At 43.0% G+C, this 19,124-nt stretch overlaps 1 protein-coding gene across 1 annotated transcript; it reads right to left on the reverse strand.

Moving 5' to 3' along the window:
* Positions 1 to 14,190: 14,190 nt before the first annotated feature.
* On the reverse strand, positions 14,191 to 18,157 carry LOC115148477 (early growth response protein 1). The gene is made up of 2 exons (XM_029690391.1): positions 16,936 to 18,157; positions 14,191 to 16,512 (listed from the first exon to the last, which is right to left on the reverse strand). The coding sequence occupies exons 1-2, from the start codon at positions 17,144 to 17,146 to the stop codon at positions 15,230 to 15,232; spliced, it is 1,494 nt and encodes a 497-aa protein (XP_029546251.1). The 5' UTR covers positions 17,147 to 18,157; the 3' UTR covers positions 14,191 to 15,229.
* Positions 18,158 to 19,124: the final 967 nt, after the last annotated feature.

Here is a 19,124-nt window from a genome sequence, read left to right on the forward strand (position 1 = left end):
CTTGGTCAATAGATTTGTGTATAGTGTCCATTTTGTCAAGTTGTTTTGATCACTGGCTAGCTTCCTTACTCAGTTGAAGGGATGCGCACCAAATGTATTATAAACACCAAAATAAGCAATATACTGTATACAGTGCCTACCCTGTCCATCAACAGTGACTGGAGTCAGGAACGGGCACGCACATCAATGATTTTAATGGATGGGAAGGTAGGCACAGATCGACAATAGCTTTTGATGCAGTTTTAGCAGATTTGGGGATTTTAAGCATAAAAAACACCAACTTCATTGAGAAGAAATATTAGATAACAAAATAAAAATTGTCGGGGGTCTTTTGACAACAGCTTTCTTTCATTAGATTATAGCTGCACGTCACTGGGTGCTGTTGAAATCACCTTGTTCTATCTAACTTTGCTCTACCTCATTTCTATCATACATCTCACCGTGTTCTTACTCAAGAGTCTCACTGTAGACCTGTAGTGTGCCATTTCTCTCCTCATTTTGAGCACCAGTGTTAGGGCAAAGACACAGGAGCCAGATTGAGACTGAAGGTCTCATGGCACTGTTGAATTGACTAATTACCACAGTCTGTGCGGTCCAAATCCCTGTGAAGTGGATTTGAAGGGCCTGGATGAAAGACTGCAATTAGTGTGTATAAAGTAATTGCTGGTAGACAGAAAACTCAAACAGGCTGCTACTGTGTCTGTGAGTGTGCATGTGCATGTGTGTCAGAGCGTTTGTCTGTGAGTGTACATGTATGCATGTGTGAGCGTGTGCACGTGCTTAGGAAATAGGCTGCTTGTCTCATGCGTTACATGGATACTCTTTAGCTAACCAGCATTCACATTATGCTTTTTACAACAACTATATAAAGTCAAACTCACACTCACACACTGTGAGGTAGCAACTAGCTACTTTCGTTCTGTTCTCGATACGCCCTCAGAGGACAGACTGTCATAAAACAAAGCACACTGACAGTATCACAAAAATTGTGATGCACCAAAAGGTCTGAAATAGATTTGCTGGTTGCTGTAATAGAGTGAGTGTTTCATGCAGCTAGCTGGTGAATCAGATATTAATTATCCCTACATGATGATGCTTGTCATGTCAGTCCACCCCCACACATGGCAGACCTGGATGGATAATATTAATAATAGCAATATTACGCTGTGGTGGAAACCTGCTTCCCTACACAGTGTATGGATTAGAAAAGTTGGCTGTTTCTGAACAATAAGCTTGTAAAGTGCATGTGTTATCAACGACATTGTAATGGTCACACAGATACCGACACGTAATCACACGGCATGCAACATTTTAAGAAGAGCATTCGTTTAGGTCAGTCTTTTGAGACTGTCACGCTGTAATGCGAGGAGTAAGACTTGGGAAGCACTCACTGTAACTATTCCCCAGGTCGTTGCTGTAAATGAGAATGTGTTCTCAGTCAACTTACCTGGTAAAATAACTTAAAAAATGATTTAAAAAACTAACTGTATGCTAATCTCACTTTGATTACAATATAGAGTTCTGTTGACGTTAATTACAGTGTTCACATGACACGACTGTGGCTTGCTTTACGATTTGACATAAATCCTGTGTTGTATTGATCGATAGCAGTGGCGGATTTAGTTATAGGCGACATGGGCAGCCGCCCAGGGCGGCATCTTGCCGGGGGCGGCAGGGGGCGCCCGCCCAATTTTTTTGGACTGGTGACATTTGCGTGAAGTACGAGATGGGGAGGGGGGCGGGAGTAGGTTGATGGGGGGGTTCGCCCAGGGAGCCATACAAGCTAGAACCACCACTGATCAGTAGGAACATGGGACTGGTTCCCTCACATGCATGCAATAATTATCCATCTCTCTCCATGTCCTGGGATAGCCTGAGAGAAAAACCAAGTCCTCCGAGTGTCCTTTGTGTATAACTGTCAACTGTGCTAATACTACATCTGGCAGTCACAAATCACGTAAGAAGATCTCATCTCATTCTTTACACACAACCCCCCCCATAGGCTACAACCTGAAAACCCTGTCACCCCACTTCTTACAACACAGCCAACTTCCATTCCCCTGTTTGTTTAGTCAGACAATAATTACCAACAATTAAAGCTGTCATTCCCTTACACAGCAGCTATCATCAATCTACAGTACAATATTGTTTTTCTCTACAGTCACAGACAGAGAAGGGGAAAAAAATGGAGGGAAAAAATGCCTGCACCCGTTTGCCAGGGCAGGCAGCCAAAGGAGCTCAGGAAGCACCAAACATAGCTATCAGGATGTCCGGCACTGGGACAGGAAGAGCCTTCTATGGGCAGAAAGGTTTCCTGGCTGGCTGGAACATCTGGTGACATTACCTATGCCTATTGGCTCTTGAGGCTGGGTCATATGAGGAGGACTGCTGGGAGGTAGGCTACAGTGGCAAACAGGCAGGGACCAAGCTGATCCAGGGCCAATCCCTATTCCAAAGGCCTGGTGACGGGGAGGGCACAGCCACACCAGAGACAGTTCTGAGAAGACAGAGAGCCAGGGGGTAGGGCCAGGACCGGACTAACACATTTGGGACCCCAGGACACCTACCTCCAGGGGGCCCCAAATGGAGTGCATTTGGAAAGCATTCAGACTCCTTGACTTTTTCACATTTTGTTACATTACTGCCTTATTCAAAAAAGTATTAAATAGTTTTTTCCCCTCATCAATCTACACACAATACCCCATAATGACAAAGCAAAAACCGTATTTCAGATTTTTTTTGCGAATGTATTAAAAATAAAAAACTGAAATATCACATTTACATAATTATTCAGACAACCTCGAGTCTTCTTGGGTATGATGCTACAAGCTTAGCACACCTGTATGTGGGGAGTTTCTCCAATTCTTCTCTGCAGATCCTCTCAACTCTGTCAGGTTGGATGGGGAATGTTGCTGCACAGCTATTTTCAAGTTTCTCTAAAGATGTTGGATCGGGTTCAAGTCTGGGCTCTGAATGGGCCACTCAAGGACATTCAGAGAATTCTCCCAAAGCTACTCCTGCATTGTCTTGGCTGTGTGCTCAGGGTTGTTGTCCTGTTGGAAAGTGAACCTTCGCCCCAGTCTGAGGTCCTGAGCGCTCTGGGGCAGGTTTTCATCAAGGATTTCTCTGTACTTTGCTTCGTTCATCTTTCCCTCAATCCTGACTAGTCTCCCAGTGCCTGCTGCTGAAAAACATCCCCACAGCAAGATTCTTCCACCACCATGCTTCATCGTAGGGATAGTGCCAGGTTTCCTCCAGACGTGACGCTTGGCATTCAGGCCAAAGAGTTCAATCTTGGTTTCATCAGACCAGAGAATCTTGTTTCTCAAGGTCTGAGAGCCCTTTAGGTGCCTTTTTGCAAACTCCAAGCGAGCTGTTATGTGCCTTTTACTGAGGAGTGGTTTCTATCTGTTCACTCTACCATAAATGCCTGATTGGTAGAGTGCTGCAGAGATGGTTGTCCTTCTGGAAGGTTCTCCCATCTCCACAGAGGAACTCTGGAGCTCTGTCAGATTGACCATCGGGTACTTGGTCACCTCCTGGCAGGTAGCCTAGTGGTTAGTGCATTGGGCCAGTAACTGAAAGGTTGCTAGATTGAATCTGTTGTTCTGCCCCTGAATAAGGCAGTTAAACCACTGTTCCTAGGCCACCATTGTAAATAAGAATTTGTTCTTAACTGACTTGACTAGTTAAATAAAGGTTAAATATAAAAAATAAAAAGGCTCTTCTCCCCTGATTGCATAGTTTGGCCGGGCGGCCAGCTCTAGGAAGAGTCTTGGTGGTTCCAAACTTCTTGGGGACCATCAACACAATCCTGTCTCGGAGCTCTACGGACAATTCTTTCAACCTCATGGGTTGTTTTTTTCTCTGACAAGCACGGTCAACTGTGGGACCTTATATAGACAGGTGTGTGCCTTTCCAAATCATGTCCAATCAATTGAATTTACCACAGGTGGACTCCAAATCAAGTTGTAGAAACATCTCAAGAACGATCAACGGAAGCAGGATGCACCTGAGCTCAATTTCGAATCTCATAGCAAAGGGTCTGAATACTTATGTAAATAAAGTATATCTGTTTTTATGTTTCATACATTTGCAAACATTTCTAAAAACCTGTTTTTTCGCTTTGTCATTATTGGGTATTGTGTGTAGATTGATGAGGGAATACATTTTTTGGATCCATTTTAGAATAAGGGGTCTCAATACTTTCCGAATGCACTGTATATTGTGAAATGAGACTTTAGAATTTGGATTCCCAGGAACACGAAAACTATTGTAATTTTTGAGTGGAAATTGCCAATATTTGCCATGAGCCAGTTCTAGCGGTTTCTAAGAACTATCTGGCATACCAATACTGTGTGTCAGGGAGAATACCTTTATGGCATAAATAAACCAGGGCAGTTTTGGTACTCCACTCACTGATGCATGAGAAATTAGGAAACTCTTGTGGGATTCATGGCATATTGGTGCATGGAGTGGAGAGAGAATTAAAGTGGGGGTGTTGAACATGGTTAGTGTACGACTGGCATGCTGCCAGTGGTGGACTTCAGGAGGGCAGTGAGTGATGAAGGGGATTAGATATTATCCTGCTGCTATTTAACAGAGACAGTGAAAAGACAGCTTGGCCATGAAAATACACTGGCAAACACTCTCTCACTAACATACAGAGAATGTTATTTGTCACATGCTTTGTAAACAAGAAGTGGAGACAAACAGTGAAATGCTTACTTACGGACCCTACCCAACAATGCAGAGAGAACGAAAACAGAGAAATATTAGAAAGTTAAACACGTAATAATAAAAGTATAATAAATACACAATGAGTAACAATAACTTGGCTATATACACAGGGTACCAGTACCGAGTCGATGTGCAGTGGTACGAAGTAGATATGTACTGGACATATAACTAGGAATAAAGTGACAGATAATGAACAGTAGCAGCAGCATATTCCTTGGTGTTCCCATCACCAACAAACTATCATGATCCAAACACGCCAAGACAGTCGTGAAGAGGGCCCTCAGGAGACTGAAAAGATTTGGCATGGGTCCCCAGATTCTCAAAAAGTTCTATAGCTGCACCATTGAGTGCATCTTGACTGGTTGCATCACTGCCTGGTATGGCAACTGCTTGGCATCTGACAACAAGGCGCTACAGAGGGTAGTGCGTACGGCCCAGTACATCACTGGTGCCAAGCTTCCTGCCATCCAGGACCTCTATACTAGGCGGTGTCAGAGAAAAGCACTAAAAAGACTCCAGTCACCCAAGTCATAGACTGTTCGGTCTACTACTGCACGGCAAGCGGTACCGATGCACCAAATCTGGAACCAACAGGACCCTAAACAGCTTCTACCCCCAAGCCATAAGACTGCTGAACCATTAATCAAATGGCCACCCTGACTATTTGCATTGACACCCCCCCCCCCACCCCATTGTTTTTACACTGCTGCTACCCGCTGTTTATTATATATGCATAGCCACTTTACCCCTACCTAAATGTACAAATGACCTCGACTAACCTGTACTCCTAACCTGTACTCCTGCACATTGACTCTGTACCGGTACCCCCTGCAAATAGCCTCGTTATCGTTATTTTATTGTGTTGCTTTTTGTTTTTGTTTTTTACTTTAGTTTATTTTGTAAATATTTTCTTAACTCTTTTTCTTAAAACTGCATTGTTGGTTAATTTGGCATGAGGGCACATGCCAAATCTTTTCAGCGTCCTGAGCCTCCTCTTCACGACTGTGTTGGTGCGTGTGGACCATAATAGATTCTTAGTGATGTGGACACTGCTCATGTCCCTTACATTTACATTTACATTTACGTAATTTAGCAGACGCTCTTATCCAGAGCGACTTACAAATGAATGTTGATGATGTGGTTGTTACTGACAAGAAGCACATGGCTGAGCTCTTTAATCACCACTTCATTAAGTCAGGATTCCTATTTAACTCAGCCATGCCCCCTCGCCCGTCCAACATTTCCTCATCTCCCACCCCTTCTAATGCGACTATCCCTGATGCTTCTCCCTCTTTTTCCCCTACCCCGCTACAAAGTTTCTCCCTGCAGGCAGTCACTGAGTCCAAGGTGCTAAAGGAGCTCCTGAAATCTGACCCCCCAAAAAAAATCTGGGTCAGATGGTTTAGACCCTTTCTTCTTTAAGGTTGCTGCCTCTATCATCGCCAAGCCTATCTCCAAACTTTTTAACCTGTCTCTCCTTTCTGTGGAGGTTCCCATTGCTTGGAAGGCAGCCACAGTTCATCCTTTATTTAAAGGGGGAGATCAAGCTGATCCTAACTGTTATAGGCCTATTTCTATTTTGCCCTGTTTATCAGAAGTGTTGGAAAGACTTGTCAATAATCAACTGACTGGCTTTCTTGATGTCTATAGTATTCTCTCTGGTATGCAATCTGGTTTCCGCTCAGGTTATGGATGTGTCACTGCAACCTTAAAGGTCCTCAATGATGTCACCCTTGCCCTTAATTCTAAGCAATATTGTGCTGCTATTTTTATAGACTTGGCCAAAGCCTTTGGTATGGTAGACCATTCCATTCTTGTGGGCCGGCTAAGGAGTATTGGTATCTCTGAGGGGTCTTTGGCCTGGTTTGTTAACTACCTCTCTCAAAGAGTGCAGTGTGTAAAGTCAGAAAATCTGCTGTCTCAGCCACTGCCTGTCACCAAGTGAGGACGCCAAGGCTCAATCCTAGGCCCCATGCTCTTCTCAATTTACATCAACAACATAGTTCAGGCAGTAGGAAGCTCTCTCATCCATTTATATGCAGATGATACAGTCTTATACTCAGCTGGCCCCTCCCCTGATTTTGTGTTAAATGCCCTGCAACAAAGCTTTCTTAGCGTCCAACAAGCTTTCTCTACCCTTAACCTTGTTCTGAACACCTCCAAAACAAAGGTCATGTGGTTTGGTAAGAAGAATGCCCCTCTCCCACAGGTGTGATAACTACCTCTGAGGGATTAGAGCTTGAGGTAGTCACCTCATACAAGTACTTGGGAGTATGGCTAGACGGTACACTGTCCTTGTCTTAGCACATATCAAAGCTGCAGGCTAAAGTTAAATATAGACATGGTTTTCTCTATCGAAATCGCTCCCCTTTCACCCCAGCTGCCAAACTAACGCTGATTCAGATGACCATCCTACCCATGCTAGATTATGGAGACATAGTTTATAGATTAGCAGGTAAGGGTGCTCTCGAGCGGCTAGATGTTCTTTACCATTCGGCCATCAGATTTTCCACCAATTCTCCTTATAGGACACATCACTGCACTCTATACTCCTCTGTAAACTGGTCATCTCTGTATTCCCGTTGCATGAACCACTGGATGATGCTTATTTGTAAAACCCTCTTAGGCCTCACTCCCCCCTATCTACTGCAGCCCTCATCCTACACATACAACACCTGTTCTGCCAGTCACATTTTTTATTTTTTTATTTTTATTTCACCTTTATTTAACCAGGGTAGGCCAGTTGATAACAAGATGTCATTTACAACTGCGACCTGGCCAAGATAAAGCAAAGCAGTGCGACAAAAACAACAACACAGAGTTACACATAAACAAACGTACAGTCAATAACACAATAGAAAAATCTATGTACAGTGTGTGCGAATGTAGAAGAGTAGGGAGGTAAGACAATAAATAGGTCATAGAGGCAAAATAATTACAATTTAGCATTAACACTGGAGTGATAGATGTGCAGATGATGATGTGCAAGTAGAGATACTGGGGTGCAAAAGAGCAAGAAGATAAATAACAATATGGGGATGAGGTAGTTGGGTGTGCTACTTACAGATTGGCTATGTACAGGTACAGTGATCGGTAAGCTGCTCTGACAGCTGATTCTTAAAGTTAGAGGGGGAGATATAAGACTCTAGCTTCAGTGATTTTTGCAATTCGTTCCAGTCATTGGCAGCAGAGAACTGGAAGGAAAGGCGGCCAAAGGAAGTGTTGGCTTTGTGGACGACCAGTGAAATATACCTGCTGGAGAGCGTCCTACGGGTGGGTGTTGCTATGGTGACCAGTGGGCTGAGATAAGGTGGGGCTTTACCTAGCATAGACTTATAGATGACCTGTGGGTTTGGCGACGAATATGTAGCGAGGGCCAGCCAACGAGAGCATACAGGTCGCAGTGATGGGTAATAGATGGAGCTTTGGTGACAAAACGGATGGCACTGTGGTAGACTACATCCAGTTTGCTGAGTAGAGTGTTGGAGGCTATTTTGTAAATGACATCGCCAAAGTCATGTATCGGTAGGATAGTCAATTTTACGATGGTACTGTATATACACTACGATTCAAAAGTTTGGGGTCACTTAGAAATGTCCTTGTTTTTGAAAGAAAAGCTCATTTTCTGTCCATTAAAATAACGTCAATTGATCAGAAATACTGTGTCGACATTGTTAATGTTGTAAATTACTATTGTAGCTGGAAATGGCTGATCTACATAGACGTATAGAGGACCATTATCAGCAACCATCACTCCTGTGTTCCAATGGCACGTTGCATTAGCTAATACAAGTTTATAATTTTAAAAGGCTAATTGATCATTAGAAAACCCTTTTGCAATTATGATAGCGCAGCTGAAAACTGACCTTCTTGAGTATCTGGAGTATCAGCATTTGTGGGTTCGATTACAGGCTCAAAATGGCCAGAAACAAATACTTTCTTCTGAAACTCTTGAGTCTATTCTGGTTCTGAGAAATGAAGGCTATTCCATGTGAGAAATTGCCAAGAAACTGAAGATCTCGTACAACACTGTGTACTACTCCCTTCACAGAACAGCACAAACTGGCTCTAACCAGAATAGAAAGAGGAGTGGGAGGCCCCGGTGCACAACTGTGCAAGAGGACAAGTACATTAGAGTGTCTAGATTGAGGAACAGATGCCTCACAAGTCCTCAACTGGCAGCTTCATTAAATAGTACCCGCAGAACACCAGTCTCAATGAAGAGGCTACTCCGGGATGCTGGCCTTCTAGACAGAGTTGCAAAGAAAAGCCATATCTCAGACTGGCCAATAAAAATAAAAGATTAAGATGGGCAAAAGAACACAGACACTGGACAGAGGAACTCTGCCTAGAAGGCCAGCATCCCAGAGCCTCTACATACATTATGCACATAAAATCTACATAAAATGAAATGAAATGAACATTTTCATTAGAATAATGTTTGATATAACAAGGGAATATAACAAGGGAATTGGAGGATGAAAAAGAGCACAACCTCAGCATCTGACAGTGATATCATCTGTACGTCGATGCTAAATCTGGTTTCTACAAAAAGAACAGCAATGGAAATGATTGGCTGATAACGTATAATGGAGAATTATAAGGTGCTAAGGTGAGGCAAAATCGACTGGGTAAATTACACTTAACAATGTGGACGTGGTGAGCACAGAGCACACAGATTATGCGTATCACACTCTTCAGTTCTTCAGCGTAATTATCAGAGGCTTCAGCAATATTAGGAAGGAAAGTGGCAAGGGGTTAGGCTCCACATTCCCAAGTCTCATCAAAAGTTTCGATTTAATGGAGAGACTTGGAGAGTTGTTCATGGAAATCATGAATATCAAAATGATACAAAGCTTTCCAGAGACCTGAGAGAACTTGCACACCCCCACACTTCCATTCCATAGGAGTTTAGGTTGGTTGACATGGAAACACAGTTTTCAGAGAGAAATGTGGTAGGCAGGAAGAAGCACTATAAAAGCTTTAAAGAGAGGACAATGCTTCACTCTCGTCACCCGCCCCTGAAGGTGTAAACATTCTACACTCCTATTATACAACCTCATTATGGAAGCATAAGGGATTTATATCTATTCGGCATCTGGGTTTTCATTAGGGATCAGGCTAGGGTGACAAAATAATTGCCACTGTGCAGAAAATACCATGAACCATGAAACGCTATGGGAATCATCTGAGATTTCATGGGGGCAAAATACTTGATGACAAGCTGCGTACTGTATGGCGTGTGCCCACTCCATCACCCATATTTTAATGTCTCTTGTAGGGACAGCTGAGCTGAGTAATCTTTTATATTCTTGAGAGAGACTGTTCTTTTACACCATTCCCATCAGTCCAGAGAAAATATTTCTTTGTGACATCACTATAAGTGAAACCAGCTTTACACACTTTGTCATTTTTGGTTCTAAACTTAGCCTGGCCAAATTTGACCAAGCTGCGGACAGCTGTATGTGTGATACATGATGGGAGAAGGCCAGACGTTTGCACATGTACAGTACACTGCAGTCCACCCACTCCTCGTTCTCACCACCTAGCTTGACTGCTGTCAATGCATTTCTATAATATTTGTCTACTGCCAATACTCGGTGTGAAAATCTGTGCTTTTTAGAGAAAATCTGTTGCTGTTCTCCTGTGTGACGTATTGAGAAAGATTGATTCATAAAGAGAGTCATTCTCACTCACATTCAAAGATGAATGTTAGCTTATAAATTGGTAATGCAAGATGTAATAATTGGCGGTCTTATACTAAAATAAGAACAGGCCTCCACGATGTTCAGCAGGCTTAATGAATTCATGACACTGTGCTAACATTGGCTCATGGCCTAATTTGCAATTATTCTCAAGTAATTATATTGCAAGTCACAGTAAGGCCCAGTTCTATGACTAAAGCGTTCCTGTGATTCAGAACCTTCTATTGGTACTGAGGTTCATTTATGTAACCTGGATAATTATGTCTAGAAAAAAAATGTAAGATAGTAGGCAGGTGATTGTGGTGCCTGATAAAGTACAGTGCAAGTTCTATGAGGATTGTACTATTCATCAGACGTTACCTGTGTGATGCTTACTAAACTACATTGAAATATCCTGAACTCATTGCCCCAAATAATGAATGGGCACAGTCAGAAAGAAGAGAAGATCAGGACAAAGGACACATGTTAGAACCAGGTATAAACGTGGCTTCTGATAGTTGTCTTATTGATGATTTGTGCTCACGTGCCTCTGTCCGACTGTTTTCATCCTTTTAAGTGGGTTTCACAGCGGTGCCAGTCAAAAGCCTACTAACCCTAAAGAACAAGAGGCCTCATATTATATTTCTACATCAAACGGAACCATTGAGTCCAGTCAGAAAAAAATGATTACCAAAAATAGGTTTTCTGTATCTGACCCTGACTTTGGTATCACCGCTGGAGACATGCCTATGGGCCTGTTGCTGCCTGCACCAGAGACATTGACAGAGAGATGGGAGGGATAAAAGGAATGTTTTTCATCGGGAGAGATATGGTGTACGTGAGTGACTACCCCATATCTAAGACTTAGGATTCGGTGTCGTCGCACAGGTTCACGCAAACGCCATGCTCAGCAGCCCCTGGATATTTGCAGCCAAATTTATGAGCAGTGGGGGTTTTAGGTTTGATATTCAGGAGCACAACAATAGGTGCTAAAATGCATATTGATATGTCTCTAATATGAGTCAATGTGTCTCCAACACCATATACAATTATCAACACAGTACTTACCAAATAATACTTGTTTCTTGAATGACACAATATATCATCTTGTAAAAGGTGGTTCCTAATAGGTTGTACAATTCCCATCATGACAAAAACTTTGCCAACGCTGTGAGTTAGGGCATTCACTGCATTCTCATCCTGTGCCTGATAGTGAGTTGAATGCGGCAGCAGGTCGGTGTCAGACCACAGGCCCTGTGATTGAGAGGCCCTTGACGGCCACTTGTTCCTCTGCCAGAAAGAGGGTGGAGGGACCTCCATGGCTCCTCACCCTCATAGACAAACACTGAGTGTACAAAACATTAGGAACACCTTCCTAATATTGAATTGCACCCCCCTTTTGCCCTCAGAACAGCCTCAATTCGTCGGGGCATGGACTCTACAAGGTGTCGAAAGCATTTCACAGGGATGCTGGCCCACGTTGACTTCAATGCTTCCCACAGGTGTGTCAAGTTGGCTGGATGCCCTTTGGGTAGTGGACCATTCTTGATACACACGGGAAACCATAAACATGAAAAACCCAGCAGATTTGCAGTCCTTGACACACTCAAACTGGTGCGCCTGGCATCTACTACCATACCCCGTTCAAAGGCACTTCAATATTTTGTCTTGCCCATTCACCCATTGAATGGCACACATATACAATCCATGTCATTTGTCTCAAGGCTTACAAATCCTTATTTAACCAATCTCCCGCCCTTCATCTCTATTTATCGAAGTGGATTTAACAAGTGATCAATAAGGGATTGTTATTTCACCTGGATTCACCTGGTCAGTCTGTCATGTTCCTAATGTTTTGTACACTCATTGTATAATGGCTCTATGATCCACACAAATACCGCAGAAAGTAAAGATGACAACAGCCCTGAGAGGATGAGGTGTGTGTGGAGCAGTTTGGGATTGGCCCTGAATATCACCTCTTCTCCTTACTAGAAAAACGTCAAAATATTGTAACTTTTTCCGACATGAACCAATTGTGATTCTTGAAACTGAAGACAAGCTAATAGATTAACATATAAAAGGATGAACCTTCAAGTTGGTGTGTGGTTGTGACAAAATGTACAGATCAGCCAGACAGATCCCCCATCTTTATAGTTGGCCTGTGCACAAATGATGTCATACTGAAGATCTATTACAAACCAATTTGTCATGGACGTTAGTCATTAGATCAGGTCTGCATGGCTATGAGGAGAATTGACAAGCATTGTGGTTTATCATTGTTGTTATTTCCCACCCTGCAATGCCACGTCATATTAGTACAGGACCATGTCCACAATGACTCACTGTATTCTAGCTCTGGGGATCTAAATCTACTATGACGATTGACCATTGATTCAATAAGCAAGTAAAAAGTATGAAATCATCAATTATAAGCCAATCTTTCCAAATAATTTAATGGATTGGAGATTTATCGAGACCACTGTGACACCCATTGCCTTGTTTTGTCACATTGTGGTTTCTGAATAAGACATATTATAGTACAATGAATGTAATGTGAAATATTTAAGCCTCCGCACCTACAAGTTCACATCGCTAGTATGATGAAAAGAGGTTGGTGTGGAGCCCAGTGGAGAGAAAGTACCCTCGAAGTTTCTAGACTGTAATGTGACCATAGCGATGAAAGAAACGCAGGAGTGAAAGAAAACACCAGAAATATCATTTGTTCTGTTTCAAAAGCACATGGTTGTTATAACTGTATGTTACTTTTCATTTATGAATATGGACATTTTAAGTAGAAGTAATGCTCCTTATTTCAATGTTTTTCCTTTTTTTTCCTTTGAAGCCTATGGTTCTTTACTTTTGAATTAGAAATGTGGTTTTGTAGTTTAATTCACTAGATATTAAGAAATTATTAAATCGTGTATATTTATTCTACAATGTGATGAATTAAACTGTAACAAGTATATGATGAATATTGCAAAATCTTTCTGCTGTCACCTCCTGTTAAGATTTGAGGTTCCTCTGAATAAGCACCTCTGAGACATTATTGCGCGGCATGCACGTGACTTTCTTGATTACACCATTGCTCTTTTAACACCATGGTGACCAAAGTTCTGTCTACAATCCTTAATGCAACGACGGTGAAGAAATTTGGCAGAAACAACAAAGCTTTATTACAGGCATCCTTAAAAACGACACTAACAACACTTTAACATGGCTAACAACATCAAACATGGGAGCCATGAGCTGACTGAGCGAGTGTCAGAGTTGACCGAGGCTTGGCAGCAGAGAGGCCTGAGACCGTTTTGCTGTCACGACGCCTGATGTATCCCAAATTGCACCCTTTTCCTTACAGAGCACTACTTACTTTTGACCAGGGCCCCTGGGAATATGGTGCAATTTGGGATACACCCAGTGTCGGGTAAGACAGTTGCTGAGACAACAGTCCAAGGAGCCACAGGTGAGGGAGGCACACACCTCACTCCTTACGGCAACACTCAGTCTGATTCCTCTCAGATAGAGAGGGAGGAGAAGAGGGCCGCCACTTTGCCATTTCTGCTACTGCTCTATAAATAGTATGGCGGTATTGGACATAAAATGTCACATTCTGTCACAACCCTAATGCTCTATTCTTCAGTTTAAACTGATTGATGTTATTTTCAATAAATAACATAAATGTGTGGTTTGATGTTTCATTTAAATGTATGTCTCCGGTAGAGTGGGGAAAATATTGATTGAGAAAACAAGAAAAAAAAACACTCAATTGTATCGTAATATATTGATATTTTATTAATATCCTTGTTCTTGAAGGATATCATGTACACCAAATATCTTTGGCAGTTAAGCGCATTCAATGTCTTAAGAAGCCAAAAACAGTCATTTGCTTTCACAAACACAATAACAAATAAAAATAACCACAAAATAATGAACTGCATGTAAATAACATACAAAAATCCCATGCCTACTCAGTAGGTAACAACAACATGTTGACTCCTGAATACGTACATACTGTATTTACAGTTCAGTTATAAAAAATATATTATTTTGCTTACATTCTTGTGTAATCTGTGACCTCGGTTTCCTCCAAATTGCCCCTTAAAATCGCTCTTACATTCCATCAAAATACACTTCACACCTTAAGGCTATTAATATTTATTAATCACAGAGTGATAAACAAAACATAGTTTTGTTTGCTAAGCTTCACAAAAGGCACCAAAACGTTTATAATGAAGAATGTTCATTATTTCATGGTGAAAAAATAACAACATGGGAGATAGTACAAGTGGGTGATATATATACAAAGCATAGAAACAAATGTCAATCTTACAGTTAACATGCTCGAATACTTAATTGTTCTTCTACAATAAAGTTATCACACATTGTTACTACAAGAGAAAATATATTCAGAGAAACATGGTGCCATCAAGTTCAAATGATACCATGTAAAGAACGATAATCTACAAAGTCTAAAACGATGAAAAACAAAACATGGCACATGTACACTATACATGGGGCTGTTTGCGTACCATCAGTCTTTTTGAATTCAAGGTTGTCAGTATCAAAAGTACCACCAAAGCCCAATATTCTATGTTCTTTAGATCTCTGAAGACTCATTGAAGTACTGAGGTTGAGTTGAAGAGAAACAGTTCCCTTTTTATCCTCGGTCGTCTCTCTCTGTCATGTTTCATGATCTTTAATCGCTGTATGGACACGGAGGGAGTAAAAGTGCATTTGAAAAGGTAACAATGTTGTTTCCTTCTTCTTTTCAAAAATAAAAATAAATGATCATTAAAGATATGAAAGCCTTAGCAGATATCAATGTTTTTTGGAGAGAGTGTGGACTGCAGTTTTGACTGAGGAGTGCCCACTTGGGAGATGTAAATGTTCGTGGGGGAGCCGTATGAGGTGGAAACCTGTGTCTGAAATGTACTGGAGGCTGAGGAGTACATGGTGTTGACTGATGGGGAGCCATAAGAGCTGTGCACTGGGGAGGAATAGCAGGAGGGCGCTGGGGAGGGGTATGAAGACAGCACTGGGGATGAGTAAGAGGAGCTAGGAGAGGGGTATGATGTGGAGGGGGAGGAGTACCCTGAGACTGGGGAGGGGATGGCCTGCGGGGTGGGCCCTGCTTTCTCCACCTTTCTGTCCTTTGCCTGCCTCAGGTGGATCTTGGTGTGCCTTTTGCGCTCATCACTGCGGGCAAACTTGCGGCCGCAGATGTCGCAGGCGAAGGGCTTCTCGCCGGTGTGCGTGCGGATGTGTGTGGTCAGGTGATCGCTGCGGCTGAAGTTGCGCATGCAGATGCGGCACTGGAAGGGTCTCTGGCCCGTGTGGATGCGGATGTGGCGTGTCAGCTCGTCTGAACGGGAGAAACGGCGGTCGCACGTCTCCACGGGGCAGGCGTAGGGGCGCTCGTGGGGCGGGGTCTTGCACTGGCGGTTGGGGTACTTGCGCATGCGGTTGGGCTTAACCGGCGGAGACTGGTAGGAACCTTTACGATCCTGAGAGCCAGTCTGCGTGGCGAAAGCCTTGATGGTGGACAGGGGTGTGAGGGAGAGCTGCTGCTGGATGCTCTGAGACTGGAAAGGCTTCTGGTCAGGGGGAAGCAGGCTGATCTCATCCTGCTGCTGGGGGAACAGGTAGTCTGGGATCATGGGCAGAGCCATGTTGGAGGAGCAGGTCTTGCTGCTGGCGTAGGTGGGTGGTGGGTACTGGACTGAGGTGTTTGACAGGCTGGGGAAGGACTGGTTAGAGTCAGGGAAGAGGTTAGGGCTAACACTAGAATAGGTGGGTGCAGCTGAGTAGATGGGGTTCGAATCACCAATTTGGACAGAGCAGCTCATGGTGTGTGAGGAGGAGCTGACCGGAGCAGCAGAGGAGCACGGGGCAACTGAGGTGGGCTGTTGGGACATGCCTATCAGCCCACTGACCAGGCTGTATAATGGCTCTGCCCACAGGCTGTTGCTGCAGCTGGTTGCCGGCTCCAGGGTGAACCTCCCTGTGTAGGAGATGGAGGGCAGGCGAGGGGTTGAGTATGTCTGGTCGATGAGAGACTTGTCACAGCCGATAGAGATGTCAGGCAATGCATCTGAAAGAACAACAACAACAACAAACAATTAGCATTTAACAGGTGCCGTGTAAAAGCACATTTACATTTGCTGCAGATGGCAGCCCCCACTACTTTTTAGGATTCAGGGGTTGAGCACAGAAGAATCCTGCTGGTTCATACGCAATCAGTTAAATCATAGAACTATACTACATATTCATTCATTTTTTGTTGCAAAAATTAAATCATCCAATCGTCAAAAAAAGACAAATACCGGTACAGCTCTATGCACAATAATAATAACACTTTTTAAAGCTATTTATAATTTATCCAAACATCTTAACATATTCATATTTTTTGCATAGACTGTGTCAGAACTCAAATGCAACCTCATAGATTATGCACATTTTCATGCATATTTCTGAAATGAAACCATAAAGAGTTCACAGTTAGAGCAGCCCTTACCTCCATTCAGATGTTCGTATGAGTCTTCTGGCTCCCCGGTCCCAAAGCCTACACCTTCTGGTGTGGAGGCAGCCAGGAATGTGGTCCCTGCTGAGTGGAGCAACATCAGCTCCTCCAGCTTGGGGTAGCTGTCCATGGGAGAGTAGGGGAAGCCTAGCGGGTCTGATGTCTGCAGGGCTGAGAGGAGCATCTCTGTCTTGGCTGCAGCCATGGTACTGGTGCTGCCGGTGTTCTGGCTGTCTGGAGACAGAGTAGCTGGAGGTGGAGACGCTGCTCCTGCTTGTCTCAGGTGAGAGGAGATTACCAGCTGTCTTGGTGAGGAGAACTCTGAAGATGCTGCTACTGCTCTTGTTGAGGAAGATGGTCAGAGGAATCCAATGCTGAAAGATCTCAAAGGCTTTGCTGCTTTCAACTTGGCGTCTTTGCAAACGGTCCCAGTCTTCAAAAAATGATGTTGTGGTTCATTCATTCCAGAAGGGTAGGAATGAAAACATATATTTGTTTCTAATAATCCTGATGAGTGACTGTGATCAAGAATTAAGAAATATGTTGCTGTTGTGTTTTCCCTTTTGATGAACCTTTTGTCTTTTAGTTCACGTGTTTGGTGTGTGCTAGAATAAGTTCTAAACTTGCCTACTATGGAGCTGTCTGCTCTGTAGCGTATTGACATGAGCTCTATTTGGCTGCGAGGACTGTTTCACCAGGCTGAGGATTCCACCGCTTTATAAAGCCTCTTGCCGTGACGTAAATGTCCAAATTAGGAATGGAGGAAAGCCATATTTAGGCAACGCAGTGGAGTACACGGAAGGCTTGTCAGAGTAAATGTGGAAAGCGGGAGACTGTTTATCCAAATATTCAAAAAAAATCTGATATTTCACACGGTGCATATTATAACAAAAGTAGTTTCCATATAGAAATAAGCGACGGCCACTGCTGTTTTGACGTGGTTTTCGGAATAAATGCAGTTTTCCTATCTATGCAGCGCAACGCCATTGCCGGAAACCTCGGCTATGACATGCCATATAAGGTCGTCCCTTCACACGAACCGGTTCCGGTGGGTTTCCACTTCCTTGCTCTTATTAGGAGTTTCCAGTAGTAATTCTGATCAAAGCTCGGCAATAAATGTACGAGACCTGCTCAAATCCAGCACTATTTGAGACAATAACTATAATGTCTGCACCCAATTACAATTTTGGCACAAGATGTTGAGTGGAAATGAATGTATATAGCCTACATATACATATATATATGTACGATATACATACACATATACACACACACACATATATATATATATATTATTGAATAAAGCTCAGATTGTCCCGAAAGTAACATAACGACGTCGTTGTTATGTTACTTTTGGGACAATCTGAGCTTTATTCAATTAGTGTCCATTTATTTCAATGGCCGCAAACATTCTTACTTCCACTAGATTTCAATATCTCTTCAGAACAAGACTCACTCCTCAATGCAAGATTGTTTGCGAGACGTTGTGCAAGATGGTTTGGGCAGACCATGTGTTCTGGGCACTAATCAAACTATACCCTATGCTCTTGCATGACGCTGTTCATTATGGAAGATTTGTTGGTTGCACAAAAAAATGTCACTGTACTGTAAGCTATTTCACTAGACCTTTGATCATAAGCTTGCTCTCTGCGCTATTGGACATACAGGCCAAAGCCAACTCCGCTGCCCATGGGGTGTTTCTTATTCAATACAGGGGAGTCTCTTTCTCGGCCACTCTCTAGGCTACGGGAGCTATTTTTAAAAGACAGCAATATTCTGGTTAGGTGAGAAAGTGACGCTGGGTTGCCCCACGTTTGGGACTCAAACACTGCAGGAATTCCAGAAAGCGCAAGGAGAAAACTTTATTGCAAGGTTTAGCTATATAATTTAGTCAAATGTTCTGATTTGAACACACAAGTAAGAGTGATCGATCCAATAGAGATGTGTTCAGTTCTGCCTGTTCTGTTCTCTGTGGCGGGTTCTCTAAAGTCAAGACAGGCGCAATAAAGCCCCCCGACGCAGTGATAACATTACTGAACATGCTCCCTATTTCAATCTGCGTATCTGGGTCAGAAGTTCTGGCAGACTTTCTTGATTTCGTATTAGCGATGGTAAACTAGGACAAAACGGAGCTGTCACATAATGCCATCACATTTTTGATGGTGCTTCATGAAATGAGAAAG

The sequence above is a fragment of the Salmo trutta genome, chromosome 15, assembly GCF_901001165.1.
Source record: "Salmo trutta chromosome 15, fSalTru1.1, whole genome shotgun sequence".
In the NCBI taxonomy this organism is placed as follows: Eukaryota; Metazoa; Chordata; class Actinopteri; order Salmoniformes; family Salmonidae; genus Salmo; species Salmo trutta.